The 18,503-nt window shown below is 42.6% G+C and overlaps 1 protein-coding gene across 2 annotated transcripts; it reads left to right on the forward strand.

Moving 5' to 3' along the window:
* Positions 1-1,998: 1,998 nt before the first annotated feature.
* Positions 1,999-16,785, forward strand: LOC108098045 (ATP-binding cassette sub-family A member 13). Of its 2 annotated transcripts, XM_017200709.2 has the most exons (15): positions 1,999-2,353; positions 8,158-8,531; positions 8,599-8,741; positions 8,990-9,073; positions 9,137-9,277; positions 9,357-9,404; positions 9,713-9,852; positions 9,911-10,917; positions 10,981-11,101; positions 11,290-11,480; positions 11,540-11,877; positions 11,941-12,593; positions 12,676-13,937; positions 13,998-14,703; positions 15,177-16,785. In XM_017200709.2, exons 2-15 carry the CDS (start codon positions 8,230-8,232, stop codon positions 16,050-16,052), a joined length of 6,012 nt encoding a protein of 2,003 aa, XP_017056198.1. In that variant the 5' UTR covers positions 1,999-2,353; positions 8,158-8,229; the 3' UTR covers positions 16,053-16,785. The 2 variants fall into 2 exon arrangements, with proteins under 2 accessions (XP_017056198.1, XP_017056200.1); XM_017200711.2 differs by lacking the exon at positions 9,357-9,404 and having other exon boundaries at positions 2,000-2,353.
* Positions 16,786-18,503: the final 1,718 nt, after the last annotated feature.

Genomic DNA, 18,503 nt, shown 5'->3' on the forward strand with positions numbered 1-18,503 from the left:
GGGCGTTGCGGTAACACGTGGAAACCAGGAGCTGAGTCAACCGACTTGCTATCTATATTTATTTCGGAGCAGTCTATAATAATGGATGCGGCTTAATGGAAATTGGCTGTGAATGAACCTAAAAGATTGAACCCGGAATAATTTCAAGGAGACTTACAGGTAGACATCTCTAAAATTGAATAAATTAAAAAAAATTGATCGTATTTATAGTATACACTTTATGTTCTTTATTCTACTTAAAGTGGTTAATGTTATGTCGAAGGTTTTGCTATGGGTTCATAGTTCTTTTGTTTCGTGCTAGTTTGTAATTTATAATTACTACGGCTTAACTTTTTGCCAATTTAATTTTGTGATTGTCATCGCTAGTTGGCCGTTTCTGCGCCTCGCTTTTATTCCGATAAACAATTTCATAGTTCAGATATATAATTTTAATTTCAGCATTTTAAGCGTTTAGTTTTTTTTTTATGATTTTTGCCATAATGACTTTGGGCATTATGCGCAACTGATACGCAGCCAAGCGAAACTTTTGGACATTTCAACGTGGCTCAGATCCGTGGACGTGGACATGGAGAGCTGGCTGAGAATGAGAACGGTTCTGGTTGGCAAATTTTCGGGGGAGGAGCGGGAGGACTTGGACTTGGTCCAAAATGAGTGCGTGATGACGCAGATCACTGGGGCTCTTGATTTTAAATCAAAAACCACTTGACAATTGTTTGTACTGCCCACAAGAATTCTTCGCATTTGCCTTCCGGTATCCGGTTTCGCTACAATTCTGTAATAATAAAGGTTCTTCTTTTATTCATACCAAAACTTAAAGTTAAGTCTGGTTTCTTATCAATAATTTTAGTTTTTTATGGATACAAAATTACCTAAAAATGCCTTAATAGTCTGAATTTTTAATTAGAGTTTTAATCACCCATTTATTATTAAGTGCAATCAATTATTTTTGATTGCTTGCCATTTTTTGCAAAGTTAATTCTTATTATCGAAATAAATGCAGGTTATTCATATGGAAATTGTTGTTTATATTTTATTGCTCTTTTTTCTGTTACCCTTCAAATTGCATTTTACGATAAAATAAATTTAATAATAAAATATATATTCATTTTAATAATGCGTTTTGATTAATTACCCTTACTATTGATGACCTTACTTCTAAAGATTTGTTTTCAAATTCAAGTGTTTCTTGTATCTAAAATTTTATCCTGACACTTTTTATTTTTTATTTCACTCTTGGGTTCCGATCCATTAGCTAAGCCCCGGAATCGCTCCAGTCTAGGTACAAAGTACGCACGATATAGCCCTCTTTACACGGATGACTGGTTCTCCAAATTGTCACTAATTCGTGGAGCTCGAGTTTCGGAAAGGGTTTCATGAATTTCGGCATTTCATTGAATATAAGTACAGTTGTCTGCCGGCGCAGGGCTGCAATTAGTACTTCCCGAAAAGAGAGGCTAATTAAGCTCGGCTTAGTTTTTTGCTGCGTGTCACGCAAACGCAACTTAAAAACATTGTCGGAAACAAAAGAACAGTTAGATCAGGTTCGTATGGGTTTTTTTCTTAAAGGGGGGTTTTTGAATCTTAGATTATAGTAATGGACTTACTTAGTAAAATGTTTTGCCAACTCAATACCCCAAAATTCGATCATCAGAACTCTTAGTTGCTTATAAAGATACATTATACATAAATATACATGATACACTACATAAAATAAAGTTCTTAGTATAATTATATTATGTATATTCAACGACAATAACCACTTTTTGCTTTTACTAATCGTTTTAAATGTCATTTTTGCCTGACATGTTGGTATGTGAACAAATGTTCTCAAGGGGGGACAAGTCCTAGCCCCTTTTGGGCACGCCCATCCCCATGGGAAGCAACATGTTGCTGGTGTGACGGCCGGCAGCAACATGTTGCCGCCCACACGCAACAACAACGAAGTTGGAAGTTGGCGATCGACGTCGCCGATCGACGGCAAAGTCGGCAGCGGCGGCAAACTGCGAGCGGAATTAAATAATTTTCCGTAAGCGCGTTTAGTCAAGCTCAGTTCAATTGCGGCCAGCTTTGTTGGCGGACGTCTCAGGCGGCATTTACTATAACAAATACTAAACCGAAATCATCTTGAGCTCACTACTATATTTTTTTTTACCTGTGCTAACTGTGCGAACGAGAGGGAAACAGCGAGAAAAGCTGCAAAAGAAGTAAAGAGAAAAATTAAAAACAAAAAAGAAGCGTGAGTGAGGTAAACAATTGCAGTGACCGAAAAACCTTTAAAAGCAGAAAGATCACAAGAAATACCAGCGAAGAAGTAGAACCAGAAGCGAAGCGAGAAAAACAACAAGTTTAGCGGGTTAGTAAGTCACCAAGTTATTTTCCCTTTTGTTTTCTTTTACTTGATTAACCACCTTCCCAAATATTTGATTTGCACTGCTGCAACTTGCAACACCAAATCAGCAACAGCTGTTTTCAGTCATTGGCGCTTTCAATTTTTGGTGCACTGAAAAAAACTACAGTTGTTTCTCTTAAGTATACATATGTTTGTTCATGGGGTTTCAATTAAATTAATGGTACTTCCTCGTAAAAACTTTTCTAATGCATTTTGTTTAAGAGGTAGGATTTCAGATTATTGCATTTAAAATTTAAAACACAGAACATTTTTAATAGTGTAGTTTTTGTGTTTTGCTTGGTACCTGACGTTTCTGGTTTTGGGGTTTGCTCGGCACGTTTTTTGACGTTTTTGTTGTTGGTAAATGCTGTTAACAAAGGGCTGTCCAAAACAAAAAGTGCGTAGCAAAACAAAAGCGTTGGACAAATTGTCCATACGAAATACCATGTTTGACACAGCAACAAAATTTGTTAATTTATGTAGTTTAAAGCCCAATGAGCTTTAAAAAAGGTGGCAAAAGCAACAGCAACAAAAGCCAATGAAAGTGAAAACACCAAGAAATCAAATCGAACAAAAGGAAGTGTTAATACCCTAAATTTAAATAAATTGCTCGGAAAGCAGAGAAAAAGTATGTGAAATTACAATTTTTAAATGCTATACCATTTAAAAAATAAATCCTAAAATTTTTTTGTACTCTCTGTTATTATCTATTTCTGTTTGAAAGTGCTTAAACTTTAAATTGCTAAATTGACTTAAAAACAATTCTGATCAATTTATGTATGAGATATGGAGTATAGCTAACGCATGAAATCTATAATTTCCATAGCCAAGTAATTATCACGTGTGAGTGCTATACGGAGATTTTCCTCTAGGGGATATCCGTCATAGTTTTTTTTTGCGGCAAATGTTAGGTTTAAAAGTTGCAAATACTTGAAGTGTGAGATTTCTGACAATTAGCCATGCGAAATAGGGAAGGTAAAGAATCAAGATAAGATGCATTAGCGTTTCAGGTGCACATAGATAATTACTTGGTATATATAAATGAAACCTTGGAACTTAAATTTATTTTATACATTTTGTAAAATTTTATAAAACATAAAGAAACAAGTTACCTAGAATTTCGCTTAGAATTCTTAGTTCGTCTTCCGTTTCCTGAGCGTCTGGTCATTATCGCTGGCATTACCATAAAATCTTTTAGCATACCGCTTGCCAAGGCCCAGAACGCTATTATCAGACTGGTTATTTATCCAGACTTAATTGCATTGCAAGTTTTTGCACATGTAAGCAGCGACCTTGCTGGCTGCTGATCAGGCTTAAAAAGCGAAACAGCAACAAGTTGCCGCATATAAATAAATAAATAAATAAAAAGTGAGCAGCGTTTCCTATGGCCAGCTGAATGGGTTTTATAAATAAAATATGCGGCAGAATCTACATGCGACTGAGAATATAATTATAGCCAAGTCTGCGTCGGTTCTTGCCAACTCATGCTGACCGGTTGATCAACCGATTCTATGTGATTCGATACGATCGAATCCGAGCTGAAGTTGAAGTTTGAGTTAAAGTTGAAGTGGAATCAGAAATCAGAAGTCTGAGCAGGAAAACGCGTGCGTTTTTAAACGCTTCACTGGCGTCAATCGCGTTTTTTGTTAGTGGGAGAGAAACTACCGTTACATTTGATAAAATATTATTGTTAATTTTGTGTTTTAAATGCAAATATTACCTTATACTTTGAAAAGGAAATACAGTTGCCTTTATTTTTGGTATTATATAAGTAGCTAAAGCACAGTAATCAAAAATCACTTTAATAGCAAATTAAATTCGTAAACGGTTAAATAAATTAAACACCAAACGCTTGCGACTTTAAACGGTTGACAAAACCGCGACTTTTAAGCCTGAAAAGACAGCTTATTAAAAGCCAATTAGTTGTTAATAAATGAGTTAAATCGACAAAATGCAGTTAGAGTGGTGGGGAAACGTTGATAAAATTAAAGAAGTTGATACAAATTATATACAATACATGAAAATCCTACAATTAATTCGATTGAAATTAATGAAAGAGACGCCAGGAAATAAATTAAATAATAAGAAAAAAAGCAATAAATTTATTTATGAGTTGGAATGCAGTTAAAATACCTAGAAGTAAATTGGTGCATAAATTGCACTACAACCCGGCAAAACGCGTGCGATTTTAAACGCTTGGCCACACGCGAATTAATCAGCTTGGCTGGAAAAAGGGCGCCAGGGGGACTAAATGCTAAAAGATTTCCATGTAAAATTTAAGTGGGATAATCATCAAAACAAAATGCATTACACAAAACGAATTAAAGGGTGAGGGGATCACGCCGGCGATCTCTTGACAAACTTGTTTCGCCTTATTTATATTTACTTTGATACCACTATTTTCGTTTCGTTAGCGCGATTTGCTAGTTTAAGCTATTAGTGAAGACTCATGGTCAAGGTCGCGCTGAAAGCCGAGCTTGCCAATAGATCGATGATATATTGCGGCTAGAATCCACTCGGACCCCCAGACGGAGTTTTATGTCTATGCTGATTGAGAAACACAGGGAGAAAAACTTGTTTTTTTTCTTAATGCATTTTAAAATCTATTTTATTAAAAAAAATACAAATATATGTATAAAAGGTTAACTTAACTTTTATTATTTTTGTTTTTGTTTTTTCTTATTAAAAAGAAATTTGTAAATTTTTGTCTGTGTTCATGTGATTGGTTATTACTGCATTTGCGGGAGTAGAAGCACTTAAGTTGACCTAGGTGGGTCAAGATCTCATTTAAATTAGTACGTCTGTCAGTTGAGGCCAGTAGTAAAACTTAAGCCAATAGAAGAGAACTTAACACAATGTATTCAAAAATCGTTGAACAAGTAGAACTGGAAGGAACTAGAAGACAGTAAAAGTTAATAATATGCAATAGAATATTAAACATTTGTTTCATGTTGAGAAGAATTAAGTGCTGATCTAAAATGTTAGCTGTCTTGTTTCAATTGAACATTTCAAGTTTAAATTCATTAATTAATAAAGCGTCAAAGCAAACCTGTTGAAACGAATATTCTTGATTTCGAATGCGGCTAGCCGTGATGTTATAAAACATTTGTAATCGGACTGATGGTTTTCGAATAGAAATCGGGAATCTCTGCGAAGTCTTAGAACGAACTTTCGACTGAGCGGCTGTTAAGTGCTGTCTGGGGTAATTCCAGGAATTCATTTGCATCTTGAGTAACTGAACGTGATCTAAACGAGTTTGATATAAAGGGGAGGCAACCCGTTTCGCAACTGCATCTCAGATTCGCAGCTTATTTTCGCAGCTTTATTTTAATTAGCCCAAAAGCGGGTATTAGTTTCGGTTTGCAGGTAACTTAAAAGTACGAGAGAAACATCTGGTTATAATGGCCAGGGGGCATAATACCCGCCGGTAACTGATTACTGGTAACTGGTTACTGGGGGGAATTACGTGCCGAAAGTGTCTAATTGCCTGCCATTTGCATACGGCCGATATCTTCCTTAAACTGGAATCGAGTGCCATAGTTGTGGGTGGTTTTACCTGTTAATTAAAGCATCTGCAATCCGTCACTTTCATTTGCATTTCGCAGAGGCTACCTTGTAATTATCAGTTCGAATTTGCCGGGCTCACTTGCCGGGCGGGAATGCAGCTGATAAGCTCGTAAACATCATATATACTATATACCATATACTATATGGTATATGGCCCAGTTTTCCAAACGGCGGGAAACTGGAGCGATCGGTTCACGCAACATTAGCCGGGGATCAATCGAGTATTAGATAATTCCCGGCGATGATGACATTGGCACGACTGCAACATTATGCTATAGGCCATTGACTAATCAGCAAATGCAATTGAGAGTGGATGTGGATGTGGATGTTGAACTGGAACCGAATCGGGTAGTTTGCTAGATCTGGTTCCGTAGCATTTGCCAAACAAGTTGCCGGTCGTCGAGTTGTCTTTCAATTTGGTATGCTTAGAAACGAATTGTAATTGCCTTTATTGTTAAGAAACAATTCAAAACTCTTTAAATATCATTACTTTTTGATGATTAAAATACTTTTTATTTTTTGCTTCCTGGACTTTGTATATTCTGTCAGTATATTTTACTTTATGCACAGTAAAACTTGTTTTTTTATTGCATAGAATCGTGCTCTTATATGTATCTCTCCTAGGGCTTTTTCATCAGATGCGTTAGCTTATTAAGTTTCGAAGTACCCTGAGCCAGATTTTAGTTTCTGCTTGTATTTCCCCACATCTTAATATTCTTTTGTCTCGCCTCTCGAGATTTTCCCACTTTGATTGAAGTGCCCAGCCAAAAGTCATAAGTCAGAGGTTCTCAGCGGCTCTCTACGTGTCTATATAAACAGATTGTGTGTATTCAATCGAGCCGGAGTTGATTTGATTGGCATCTTGGCAACTTGTCAGCCAGTTGGCAAGATCAGCGGGTGGCGTTAATCAAAAGTCACAGTCCGAGCTTTGCATACCAAACACGAGCAACCAAGATGAATAAACGCTCTTTTATTGCCCGGCCCGACTGACTGTCTATTTGATTTGTAACTGGTTTTGCGAAGTTCGACATTGTCCGGGTCATAAATTGGCCGGCCAATTGCCCGGCGGGTAATGGATGCGGCTCATCTTTCATCCGCACTCGACTCAAATGGACAGCTGGGCGCCATAACGCTATTACGATCTCATTCACCTTTACCTCGGCCACGTCGAGCTCCTGTTCGAGCCGTAAATCTCTGGCCGATCTTCCAGCTTAGACTTGGAAACTGCTCAGAGATTAACTATTCTGAAAAATTAAATAAAATCTTATATTTTTGTTTTTATGTTGACTTTGTTTTTCCGGAAAACTAGAAACAAGTATGTATGTATTTTAAGTAAATTATAATTCTAGTTAGTCTGTTTTCGAAGTTGCTTAATTTTTAAAACTATTGTTCCTATTTTTACACGATTTCGGAAATGACTTACTTCTACAATTTGTAAATACTTTTTATACACATTTAAATAAAACAAAGAAATTTACTCATTTTTATTTAAAGCGTTTAGCTTTTGCTTACTGATTGAATGCGACTTAAGTTGTTTTTTCTGTTTTAAAAGTGACTCAAAGTTAGCCGCTGAATAATTTAATTCAAATTACAGAAGCACGCTTTAAAGTAATTGTCAACAAATAGCATTTAATTCGCCAGGTGGAACTGCGGGATTCGGGGGACTGCAGGCTGTGCTTAAATCTTCGATTGCCACCGGGAAGCATTTTTGCCGACAAGGCGAACCACTAAATAGCCTGAATTAGCAAAGCGGCAAAACGGGACAAAGGCGGTTAACAAAGCGAACAGGGGTTAATTATGCTGAGGAAGCGATATCCGTTGATTTTCGAACCCATCTGCCTCCACAATTAGCACTCGACTCTCTTCCGCTGGAAAAACAAGAAAAATATCACCAAAAATGGTCAATTGAATAAGTTTTCATTTTAATAATGTTAGAGCTTTATAGAGTGCACCGGAATTCCAAAGAATTTTTCAAAAAGTGTTCTTGGAATTTGGAACTATTTATACAAGATCTTAAATAGAGTTCAATAAATGAAATATTCTGCTAGGCATTTAAAGTCAAAGAAAATCCCTAACAAATTGACATTTGGATAAACATATTTATTAAGTTTTGGCTTTTTTACGTTTTAATCATTGGCTTTCGGATCAGCTATGAGGAACTATGGTAAAAATTGACAGTGTTTTTGGTTTTTCTTGCGCAGACGACAAAGATGACCGAGTGATCGAGTCGAATCAGCGATCGCCAGAGGGAAAAGTTCAACGAATCGGAGAGGATGCGGATGCACCTGAGTGGTCGCGAGGTGCGGGAGCTGTTGCGCAAGGATCTCTTGGTGCGATGGCGCCAAAAGGGACTCAGCCTGACCCTGCTGGCCTGGCCGGTGTTGGTCTTCATGCTGCTCTACCTGATCCGTCTGAAGTACGGATCGGAGGAGGTGGCCGCCTGCCAGTATCCCACCCGTCTGCTGCCCACCAAGAACCAGGTGGTTCCCGCCGCCTTCTCCTACATCTGCAGCATTGAGAACCGCTGCCAGAAGGCGCATCCCTACGAGGAGTACTCCGACTGGGAGGAGGCCCCGTAAGATCATCCTCCATTGATCCCTTATTGTCCGATAAGCCAGTTAGAAACACTATATACATTTCAGACTGCACGCCGTTATCGATGTGGTCAACGCCTTCGTGACCGATGAGCGACTCCACAAGGCCGTCGTCGAATTGGCCGAGAAGGCCAACTTTGTGTCGGCCATCACCACGCTGATTACCAGCGACCGACTCGACATAATACGAAGTAAGTAGTGGGCTTTACATATCGTTTGCTTATAATTATTTATAAGTGGCAGCGATAAACAGTTAACATAGAACACAATTAACGGGGGGGTTCAAATAAAATACAGCAAGCGTGACCATGATCCTGGTTTTCCCTTGATCCAATAAACTATCATTGACCTTTGCATTGTACACTTTCTGTATAGTAATTTTGTGTATTTATGTTCCGAGGAATAACAACTAATAACTCTTTGATTTTCTTTTATACAGGTAACATAAGTGAAATAATATCTCTGGTGCCCGACATTGAGCGACGGATGAACTACAGTTTCGACATCAAGCATTTGTTTTCAAGTATGTTGAAAGCAAACCCCGTGATATCTATTATATGTTAATCCCAATCGAATCCTCACACAGATCGCGAGACCTTTGTCAAGTTGGGCGTCCTGCTGTGTGGCCATCCATTTCCCAACACGGATACGATACCGTTGGTGAACGAAATCCTGGAATCTGAGGACTTTAGCGAGATCAACGACGCGGAACTCGATGCCATGCCGAGTGAGTAGTGTCCTTTGACGAACAGATCCCCAAGTTGAAACCCAGTAATTGCAAATTGCCTACCTTGCTCTGCCTCCAGACCGTCGTCGTCGTCGATCCGAAAATCTCCCCACGGACTGGAGGCCAAGTGAGCATAATCAGAGAAATATATATTCAATAGCTTTCGAAATACTAGTTATTAATTGCTGATGTATTTAAAAATCTTTCGTAAGCGCATGGCTTGTATGAATTTTAAGTGCTATTTGCTTATATTGCTGGTATCATAAATCCCAATTTTGCTAAAAGTGATATACTCGTATATGTGATAACAACAAGGGTAATCCGGTTATCCGGTGATTCGCTTTTAACTTGCAAAGGCGCTTGGCTATTAATGCTTCTGCCAAAAACCTAATCTTGGTGCTGATTTAAAAAATGTTTATCCCTTTTAACCTCTAGCCAAATACTGCAAGCGTCTTTATCTGGATGTGACTTCTACGAACCAGGGCAAACTCACCTGGAACACCATTAAGCCGATCATCCAGGGTAAAATACTTTACACGCCAGCAAATGCGGCGACCGAAAGCGTAGTGAAGTTTGTAAGTTATACATTGAAAATCCCTAAAGACCATGTTGAAATATGCCATTTTACCCCAGAGTAATGCCACCTTTGAAGAGGTTGACCGACTTAAACAACTTTCCCGAGCGGCAGCCACAATTGTCACCAAACTGCACACGAATGCCACCTTTCAGGAGGCCTTCGACAGTCTGCTCAAGTTGGCCAAGTCGCCGTTGGTCAAGAGTTTGGTTGGCGACGACTTCGATATTGGGGAGATCGAAAGGGTTTTTACGTACATCCGCACCAACCAGCTGATTTATGACATTCTAACCACCGTGGCGGATCTTATGGACTGCGTTTCGGCAGATCGTTTTGAGGCGGTGGACAGTGTGGAGGAGCTGCGAAGGAGGGCCTACGAACTGAACCAGAACAAGTTCTTCTTGGCCGCCCTGAATCTGGAGGATGTGGCGCTGAAGCAGTCGTCCTATCGCATTCACATGGACACGGATAACACGCAGCCGACCTTCGAGAACCGCAACAGATTCTGGTTCCCCGGACCCGCCGACCGAATGGTCATCGATCTCAAGTACCATCGCGGATTCGTTCAGCTGAAACAGATGGTCGACTTGGGCATCATCAAGAGCAAACGGGAGGAGGCTGGCTTCCCGGAGGAGGATCCCCTGGAAAGTGGACGATCCTTAGCCGGTCTGTTCAGTATCAAGCACGTGGATAACGACTCTTCCGATGAGGATGACGACGATGACCTGGATCTCAGCCTTGAGGAGGGAGAGGCGCAGGCCACTCATAAGCCATCTTCAACTGCAGTTGAAAAAGACTCCACCACGATTCCTCCTTCCGCAAAAGAAGAAGAGGTTGAGGTCGCCACGGAGGAAGGAGTCACCACGGTTCAGCCAGCGGCAGATGGTGACCCCGATCTACTGCTGCTCAACAACGAAGATGTCCTCAAGCGTTCGAAGCGTCAGGGACTTTTTGATTTGCTTGGGGGATTGGGAGGCTCTGATGCCAGTAAAAAGAACAAGTTCGAAGTGGACAACATGCAGTTCTACACCAAACAGTTTCCCTATCCCGCTTTTCTTAACGATGTGTAAGTGGTAATAGTTTATAACTGAATTTGATTTTTACCTATTATTTCATTTTGTATTTTTAGCTTTAAACGTGGCGTGTATTTGGCCCAAGGTGTTCAGGTGGCTTACTTATTGGGTCTTGTGGTTTTCGTCGCTCTTTGTGTGAGGGAACGCATCTGGATGCGGGAAAGCCGTAATAGTATGGTGAGTGAAGCTAAGATCTTAAAAAAAGACATTTGAAATTCTCTATTCCCATAAAGAATTTTATTTTCAATCTTTTAGTAGATTTCCGATACCTAAAATCCTCCTAAGCAAAAAACCCCCTATTGCCAAAGTCTATACCCTTACAGTTAGGGAATGAAACATATATAACTAATATATCATCTCCACAGCTAATGAGATCAATGGGCCTGAAGGCGCAATCCGAGCTGGTGGCCTGGGCTTTGATCAGTTTCCTCGAACTCTGTGCGATATTCGCTTTGATCAGTGCAGTTCTGTACAGTGGCGGCATTCTGGCCTTTACAAACTGGTTCTTCATGATGTTCTACTGCCTGAGCTTTGGCATTTGTCTGATTTCGTTTTGGTAAGCATTTCGTTATTGAATTATTCAATTAAAGATTAAAACTGCAATCCCCACGTTAGTTATATGTGCTCAAACTTCTTCAACTCCGCGAACATTGGAGCTGTGGCTTCTGCGCTTCTATTTTTCATCAGCTTGTGTCCCTTTATAATTGTTCTGATGTTCGATGCCAAGTTGAGTGTTTTCGAGAGCTTTTTGGTGGACCTCTCCTTGACCACGGCCTTTGCCAAGGGCTGGGGTGAGCTGATGCGAATGGAGCTGCAGCAGGAGGGCCTAACACTGGGCCATCTCATCCAAATTGGTCCGGCGAGGAGCGAGTGTGCAATGGCGCTATTGATGTTCCTGCTCGACTTTCTGCTCTATGCGGTTATTGGACTGGCCTATCAGAGGTTTAAGAAGAGTAAGTGCAACGATTAAATATCACAATTAAATGAAACAAGAGGCTCTCCTCCCCTTTCCCCAGATAACTACAGCTTTGTGAAGGTAACCCGATCGCAATTAGACGACAAATTGGGCGCCTCGCTGGCAAACGTCACCAAGTTGTATGGCAGCAAGTGCGCCGTTTCGAATCTGAGCCTTGACTTTGCCCGCAACCAGGTGAGCTGTCTCCTGGGTCGCAACGGAGCTGGCAAGAGCACGGTGATCAAGTTGCTCACCGGCCAAATCAGGCAGAGCAGCGGCAAGGTGATTTTGGCTGGCAAACATCAAGTGGGCGTCTGCTGGCAGGACAACATCCTCATTCCCACTCTGTCCGCTCGCGAGCACCTGCACTTGTATGCCAGGATCAAGATGCCGGAGGGCGAGAGTGGCGGCTCCGAGGAGATCCGATCGGAGGTGGCCCGAACCCTGCAGAGCCTGAACTTCGGACAGCACGAATCGTATCCCGCATGGCAACTCTCGGGAGGCTATAGACGACGCCTGTGCGTGGCCATCGCCTTCATCGCCTCGCCCAGCGTGGTCATCCTGGACGAACCCTGCAACGGGGTGGATGCGAAGGCCAGGAAGGACATCTGGCAGCTGATCGAGCGACTGCGCCAGGGGAGAGCCGTCATCTTCGCCACCCACTTCCTCGACGAGGCCAAGTACCTCAGCGATTCGCTGGTCATCATGCGTAATGTGAGTACAATAATATTTGATTTACAAACTAATTAATGCTGTCATACTATGTATGATATATTAATTATGTACGCACTTCTAGGGTCGCATTATTGCCCAGCACAGTCGGGACTCCCTGCAGCGTCTCTGCACCTCGGACTACAGTGTGAAGATGCGTTGTGCCGATGCCACAGGACTGACCTACATTGTGCAGCGGGCCCAGCAGCTCCTGCCGCAAAGCCAGGTGCTCCAATCGGGACTGGCAGATCATCCGCACAACCTGACGATCAGCGCCAGTTATTCGGACCATTTGACACCGGGAGCCGTGGAGTTTCTGGAACTCTTGCAATCCCAAGAAGCTTCGGGGGCCATCAGCGATGTGGAGCTCTCGAGCAGCGCCAGTTTGGAGCAGGAGTTCGAGCAGCTGAACAGGAGCGGAGGCGAGGAGACCTCATCCCGACGACCCATGAGCGATCGGAGTGGCGTGGTCGCCGGTCCTGCGATGATCAGCGAGGATCCACCGACGGCCTACCAGCAATTCCGACTCCTGATGGGCAAGCGGCTGCGGCACCTGTCCCGCAACTACCGCCTCCTGCTGTACGTTCTCCTGCTGCCCGCCCTCTTCGAGCTGTGCGCCATGTGGTTCGTTAGCTATCGCCTGGAGGACGACTTCGATACGGTCCTGCCCCTGACTCGATCGCTCTACCCGAAGAGCGCGCAGTTCCTGTCGCAGGAGCAGGCGACCAACTTCACCGGGCGACTGTATCCCCAGCTGAGGAGCTCCTGCGATGCCGTGGACGAGTGCAAGGAGTTCGAGGGTTCCGAGAAGGCCTACGACTGGGTGCTGGGCACCTGGGACGAGTATCGCGAGCGGAGATACGGCGGCTACGGGCTGAATGGCTCCGGAGCGACCGTGTGGTACAACAACAAGGGCTACCACGCCATGATGGCCTGGCTGAACGATCTCAACTCGGACTTGCTGCGCACCACGCTCAACGATTCGGAGTACAGTATACTCACGCTGAACGAACCCTGGAAGCTGGGCTACTTGGAACTGAGTACCAGTTCGATTCTGCGGCAGGCGGCCGATGGATCCATGGTCTTTATCCTGCTGATTGCCTTCGGTTTGGTGGTGGCCGCCGGTTCGGTTTACTTGGTCAACGAGCGGGTCAACGGCGAGAAGTTGCAACAGCGGTTGTGCGGAGTGAGTGCGGTGACCTACTGGCTGGTGGCCTTCGTCTGGGATTACCTGGTGATGGTTCTCGGTCTGATTGTTTGCCTAGCCGTGATCCTCATGTTTGGAATGCCCGTATTTGTGGATCGCCAGCAGCTGGTGGGGATCATAGGTCTCTCTTTGGCCTTCAGGTGAGTTTCTAATTGGATTACCTCCATGAGCTACTTCAGTTGAATTTGTTGTTCCCTTAGTTTCGCCTGCGTTCCTGCTGTCCATGTGGCGGAGAAGATCTTCAGGGACTCGAGCATCGCCATCGTTTCGATCTTCTGCGCCAACCTCATCATCCCGCTGGTCACCATGGGCGTCATCCTGATCCTGGGCGTGGTGGGCGAGGGTCCGGCGTGGGACAGCTGGCGCCACGCCCTCAACCACGCCTTCCTCATCTTTCCCATTCACGCGCTGGGCGACGGCTTCCTGGAGCTGTGCAAGAACTACATGGTGGCCCTGGTCTTCCGTCGCTACGACATCGATTCCTACAAGCATCCCTTGGCGAGCGATCTCCTCGGGCGCCACTTCACCGCTCTTTTGGTGGTGGGAGTGCTCGGACTGATCCTCAACGTGCTCATCGAGTGGCACTTGCTGAGGAAACTGTGGCAGCGAGTCGAGCGAATGCTCGACTGCACCTATCGAAGGGAGCTGGACAAGCTGGGCCAGCTCAAGCTGGTCAACATCCAGAGCATCTTCAAGAGCTGCGTGGCCAGTGGCGAAGCGGTGCGGGCGGAGAATCTCTGGCTGGCCTACCGCCGAGGACGCTACGCGGTGCGGCAGGTGCACTTCAGCGTGCAACGCGGCGAGTGCTTCGGGCTGCTCGGCAAGAACGGGGCAGGGAAGTCCACCATCTTCAAGCTGCTCACCGGACAGCTGCAGCCCAACGTGGGACACATCTACTTCGAGCAGGTGCGTCTCTAATCCCTTAACAACTGATTCCATTCAAAATTCAATTTTAGTTTAAATTAATTTGGTGTAATTTTGAATACATTTTAAACGAAAGTTTTAAATTGGTATTCGTAAGTCATTCGATTGGTTTTTCAAAATGTTTTTTCTTACAATTTACTAAAGGGAATTTCACTTGCTTACATTTTGCTCATTTTCTTAAATCTCGAAATGAGATTTTATTTCTCTTAACTTTTATATCACGCATACGCACGGTTGCCTTTTTCTGAGGCATAAATAAATGTTAGCTTTTAAATTCGGAAGTAAATTTCTTTCATTCATTATGTTAAATGTCTTAAATTAAATTTTTAATTTTTCCAATGAGTTCTATCCTGTTTTGGTACATTACTCATACGCAGTGTTGCTTCAGATAAGTTTATTTCTTTTTCAAATATTTGTCAAGTGTTCTGATTGCCAATCTTATACTGGTCTTGCAGCCCGGAGTCTCGTACTGCCCGCAGAGCAATCCGCTGGACCCGCTGCTCACGACGAGCGAGTGCATCCGGTTCTATGCCCGCCTGCGCGGCATCCGCGACTTGGAGCAGTTCCTCGACCGCGTGCTGGACACGTACGAGCTGCGTCCGTACAAGGACGTCCAGGTGCGGAACCTGAGTGGCGGCAACAGGCGGAAGCTGACGGTGGCCGTCACCTGCTGCGGCTGCACGCCCACCGTGCTGATGGACGAGCCCACCAGCGACATGGACCCGGTGACGCGGGACATGGTCTACGCCACCATCGAACAGCTGCTTCTCGCCCGTCGCGCTGTGGTGCTGACCTCCCACTCGGTGTCGGAGATCGAGCACCTCTGCCAGCGCGTTGCGGTGCTCCGGGCGGGTCAGGTCGTCGCCAGCGACACTCCGGAGCGACTGAAGACCGAGTACGGTGGCTACTATGCCGTCACCTGCTTCTGTGGTCCCGCCCAGCAGGCCGTTTTGGCTAGGAGCCTGGGCCAGCGATTGCCGGGCGTGCGGGATCTGCAGCACCACGGACACAGCTTGAGGTTCCTCGTGAGAACCCGATCGGCGGGAGCTCCATCATCGCCGGATGGCCCACTGCTCTCTGAACTCTTCGCCATCCTGCGGGATATTTGCGTGGATGTGGCGCGCTTTTCGCTGAGTCGCTGCCGTTTCGAAACTGTTTTCGAGCGAATCCTCGACAGCTGCGAGGCGAATGGCACTAATGGCGTCCACAACAAGGAGCAGCAGAATCAGCATCAGGATGCCGGCAAGGATCTGCCCAGCAAGTCGCCCGCAGTGGGTGGCTCTCTGGAAACTGGATACATTCACTGTGGCTACGAGGAGACAAGAACCTGAGCGACACAGCCATGTTCTCATTTTAAAACCAAAAAGTACTAAATTCAAAACCCCCAAGGTTTCTTCTTTTTTTTTTTTTGTAATAAAAGATTTTATTCGTGACATTTTAAAAACTTATAACAAACATCTTTCTTAAATGTTCAAAATGAAAGTAGTTATTTCAACAAATATTATTTCAATTGGAAATGATATTTGAAGTTTTTTTTCCTTCAAAAATAATACTTTGAAATCGAATTGAGAATATGGCTAAGTAGACATTTATTAGGGCTTGTTCCGGTTTTTACTTATTTAGACAATTGTGTGATTATAATATCGGTAGCTTTACAGTTAATTTTTAAACATAACTATATTGTCGTGGATGTTAGATTGTAAGCATTTAAAAATTTGTTAAATTATCCGACACAGGCCTATACACTTTATTACATTTTCAATTTTTTTTTAACGAGTAGAGAAGTTTTTGTGATAAGATGTGATAAGTTTGTGCTTGTGGTGCAATAATTCACTTAATTCCGGGTGTTCTGTTTAGACTGTAAGAGACCTTCCCTTGCCCCAAAAAATATTATAATACTATTCCCCTAGAGCTTTAAAATATATGTACTGCTTGAAGTGTAAGACAATCTAGCTTGTATATAAACAACTATATAGAAACGTGTATATGTCAAGGCGGAGTTCTTGTCCACCTGGAGTTTTGTATTGCAATTAAATGATTAAATAAATACTGTATATAAATATGTATGTTGGTCAATTATTAATTGCTGAAAGGTAGTTAATATAATTATTGATGCCTTAAATCTCTTTGACAGCTAAAGCTTAAGGAATCGTTTGCAAACGCGCAATATTCAGCCGACCAAAATTGAATCAAAAGCCAAATTTGCTAGGTAAATAATATGCTCAAATGCGGTTAAAGCTGCATAATGCAACTGAATCGGCTTATCAGCCTGGAGCAATTATTAAATTATCGACAAAAGCTGCAATCGTTGCAAATCCGAGAGACAGAGCGAGTTCGCCGTGTTCCCCGCATTTAATTAAGCCGTTTCAAAATGGCTCTGGAAGTGAGCAAAAAAAGTGCAGTTGCCGGGTCAAAAGCCAAAAAGTAATTAAACCAAAATGGTGTAACATTAACCAAAACGTGCCGCCGGAAAACCCCTCGCCATTTTCGCTATCACAGTTTGGCATTTGAATAGACGCTTTTGAAGTATTTTTTCCATGGCAGTGCTGGAAAAATTCGTCGGCCAAAGCGCTTTTATAATTTGGATTTTCTTTTTCCCCTCGTTTGCCTTTCGGTTGCCTTTGCTGGTCAGTTTAAACAAAAAAAAAAAAGGTGTTTTTTTCGGGCAAAAGGATTAAATTAAATTCCATTTGGTTTGTGCTGCAAACTTAACGAACGCAGGTAAAAATTAAATCAGCGAAAAATCAACATAATTAAAAGCGTTCGGGGGTGCTTTACCCCCTCTGTATTTTCATTTGTCCATTTCACACACATTTTCTCGTTTTTCCATTTTCACGTTTCAAAAGGCAGAAAACGAAACGATGCATAACCAAATTAAAAATGTTCGTGTGAGCTTTTATTGTTTTTTTTTCGGGATTTTCACCTTGGAGAATCCATGCCACAGGCCAAAGACAACGATGAACATTTATTCCAAAATCTAGCATTTAAACAAACCACATATATATATCATCAAAGCCTCCTGCATAATTTATGCCCTCTCATTAAATCGTTTTTTTTTCTGTTCATAATTATTCAATTATGCGTTTATTAAGTTCGGAGTGGCGTAAAAAAAGGAAATGGAAAAAAATGCAAACCAATTTAATTGCGGCCCTAATGAAAATGCTAATAAATTAATAAGCAATTATTTGTTTGTTCTTCCGCTTTAATTATGCGCAGACATCGGATATGCAAATTGTTTTAAAAACCAGAAAACATAATCTAAGTAACTTCAACGAGTATGAAAAATATTATATACCAAAAAAATAAAACAGGATATATCTTTACATTGAAGAGACAACAATTTATTATCCAATTATTTTTGAAACCCTCTTCTTTTGTTAAAGACCATTTTCCATTTCGGCGCAATTTTGATGGTATTATAAAATTATAATCACCACAAAATCGATTTTCGGGATAAACTGTTGCGTTGGCTGTTCAAACATATTGTGCCAACTAATCAAATCAGATTCGGGCCATTGAAACTTCGATGATTAATACGAAAGCCCCTTTTGGGCCGCTGTCCTTGGCCTTGTTGCCAATTTGGGGCTGATTACAATTCATCAAGCGATGGGGTCGCACTGCGAGGCCTAAACAAACGAACTGGCCACTGAACTCTAACCAACAAAGGGCTAAATGCCTTCAACACCAATTTGTTTACATGCCAACCGACGCCCCCCCCTTTTTCGGGTCCTTTTTCGTCCTGATGGCGTTATTTATTGTTATCAGACACTCGAGCACATAAA

This window comes from Drosophila ficusphila, unplaced genomic scaffold (genome assembly GCF_018152265.1).
Source record: "Drosophila ficusphila isolate 14025-0441.05 unplaced genomic scaffold, ASM1815226v1 contig_197, whole genome shotgun sequence".
Taxonomy (NCBI): Eukaryota; Metazoa; Arthropoda; class Insecta; order Diptera; family Drosophilidae; genus Drosophila; species Drosophila ficusphila.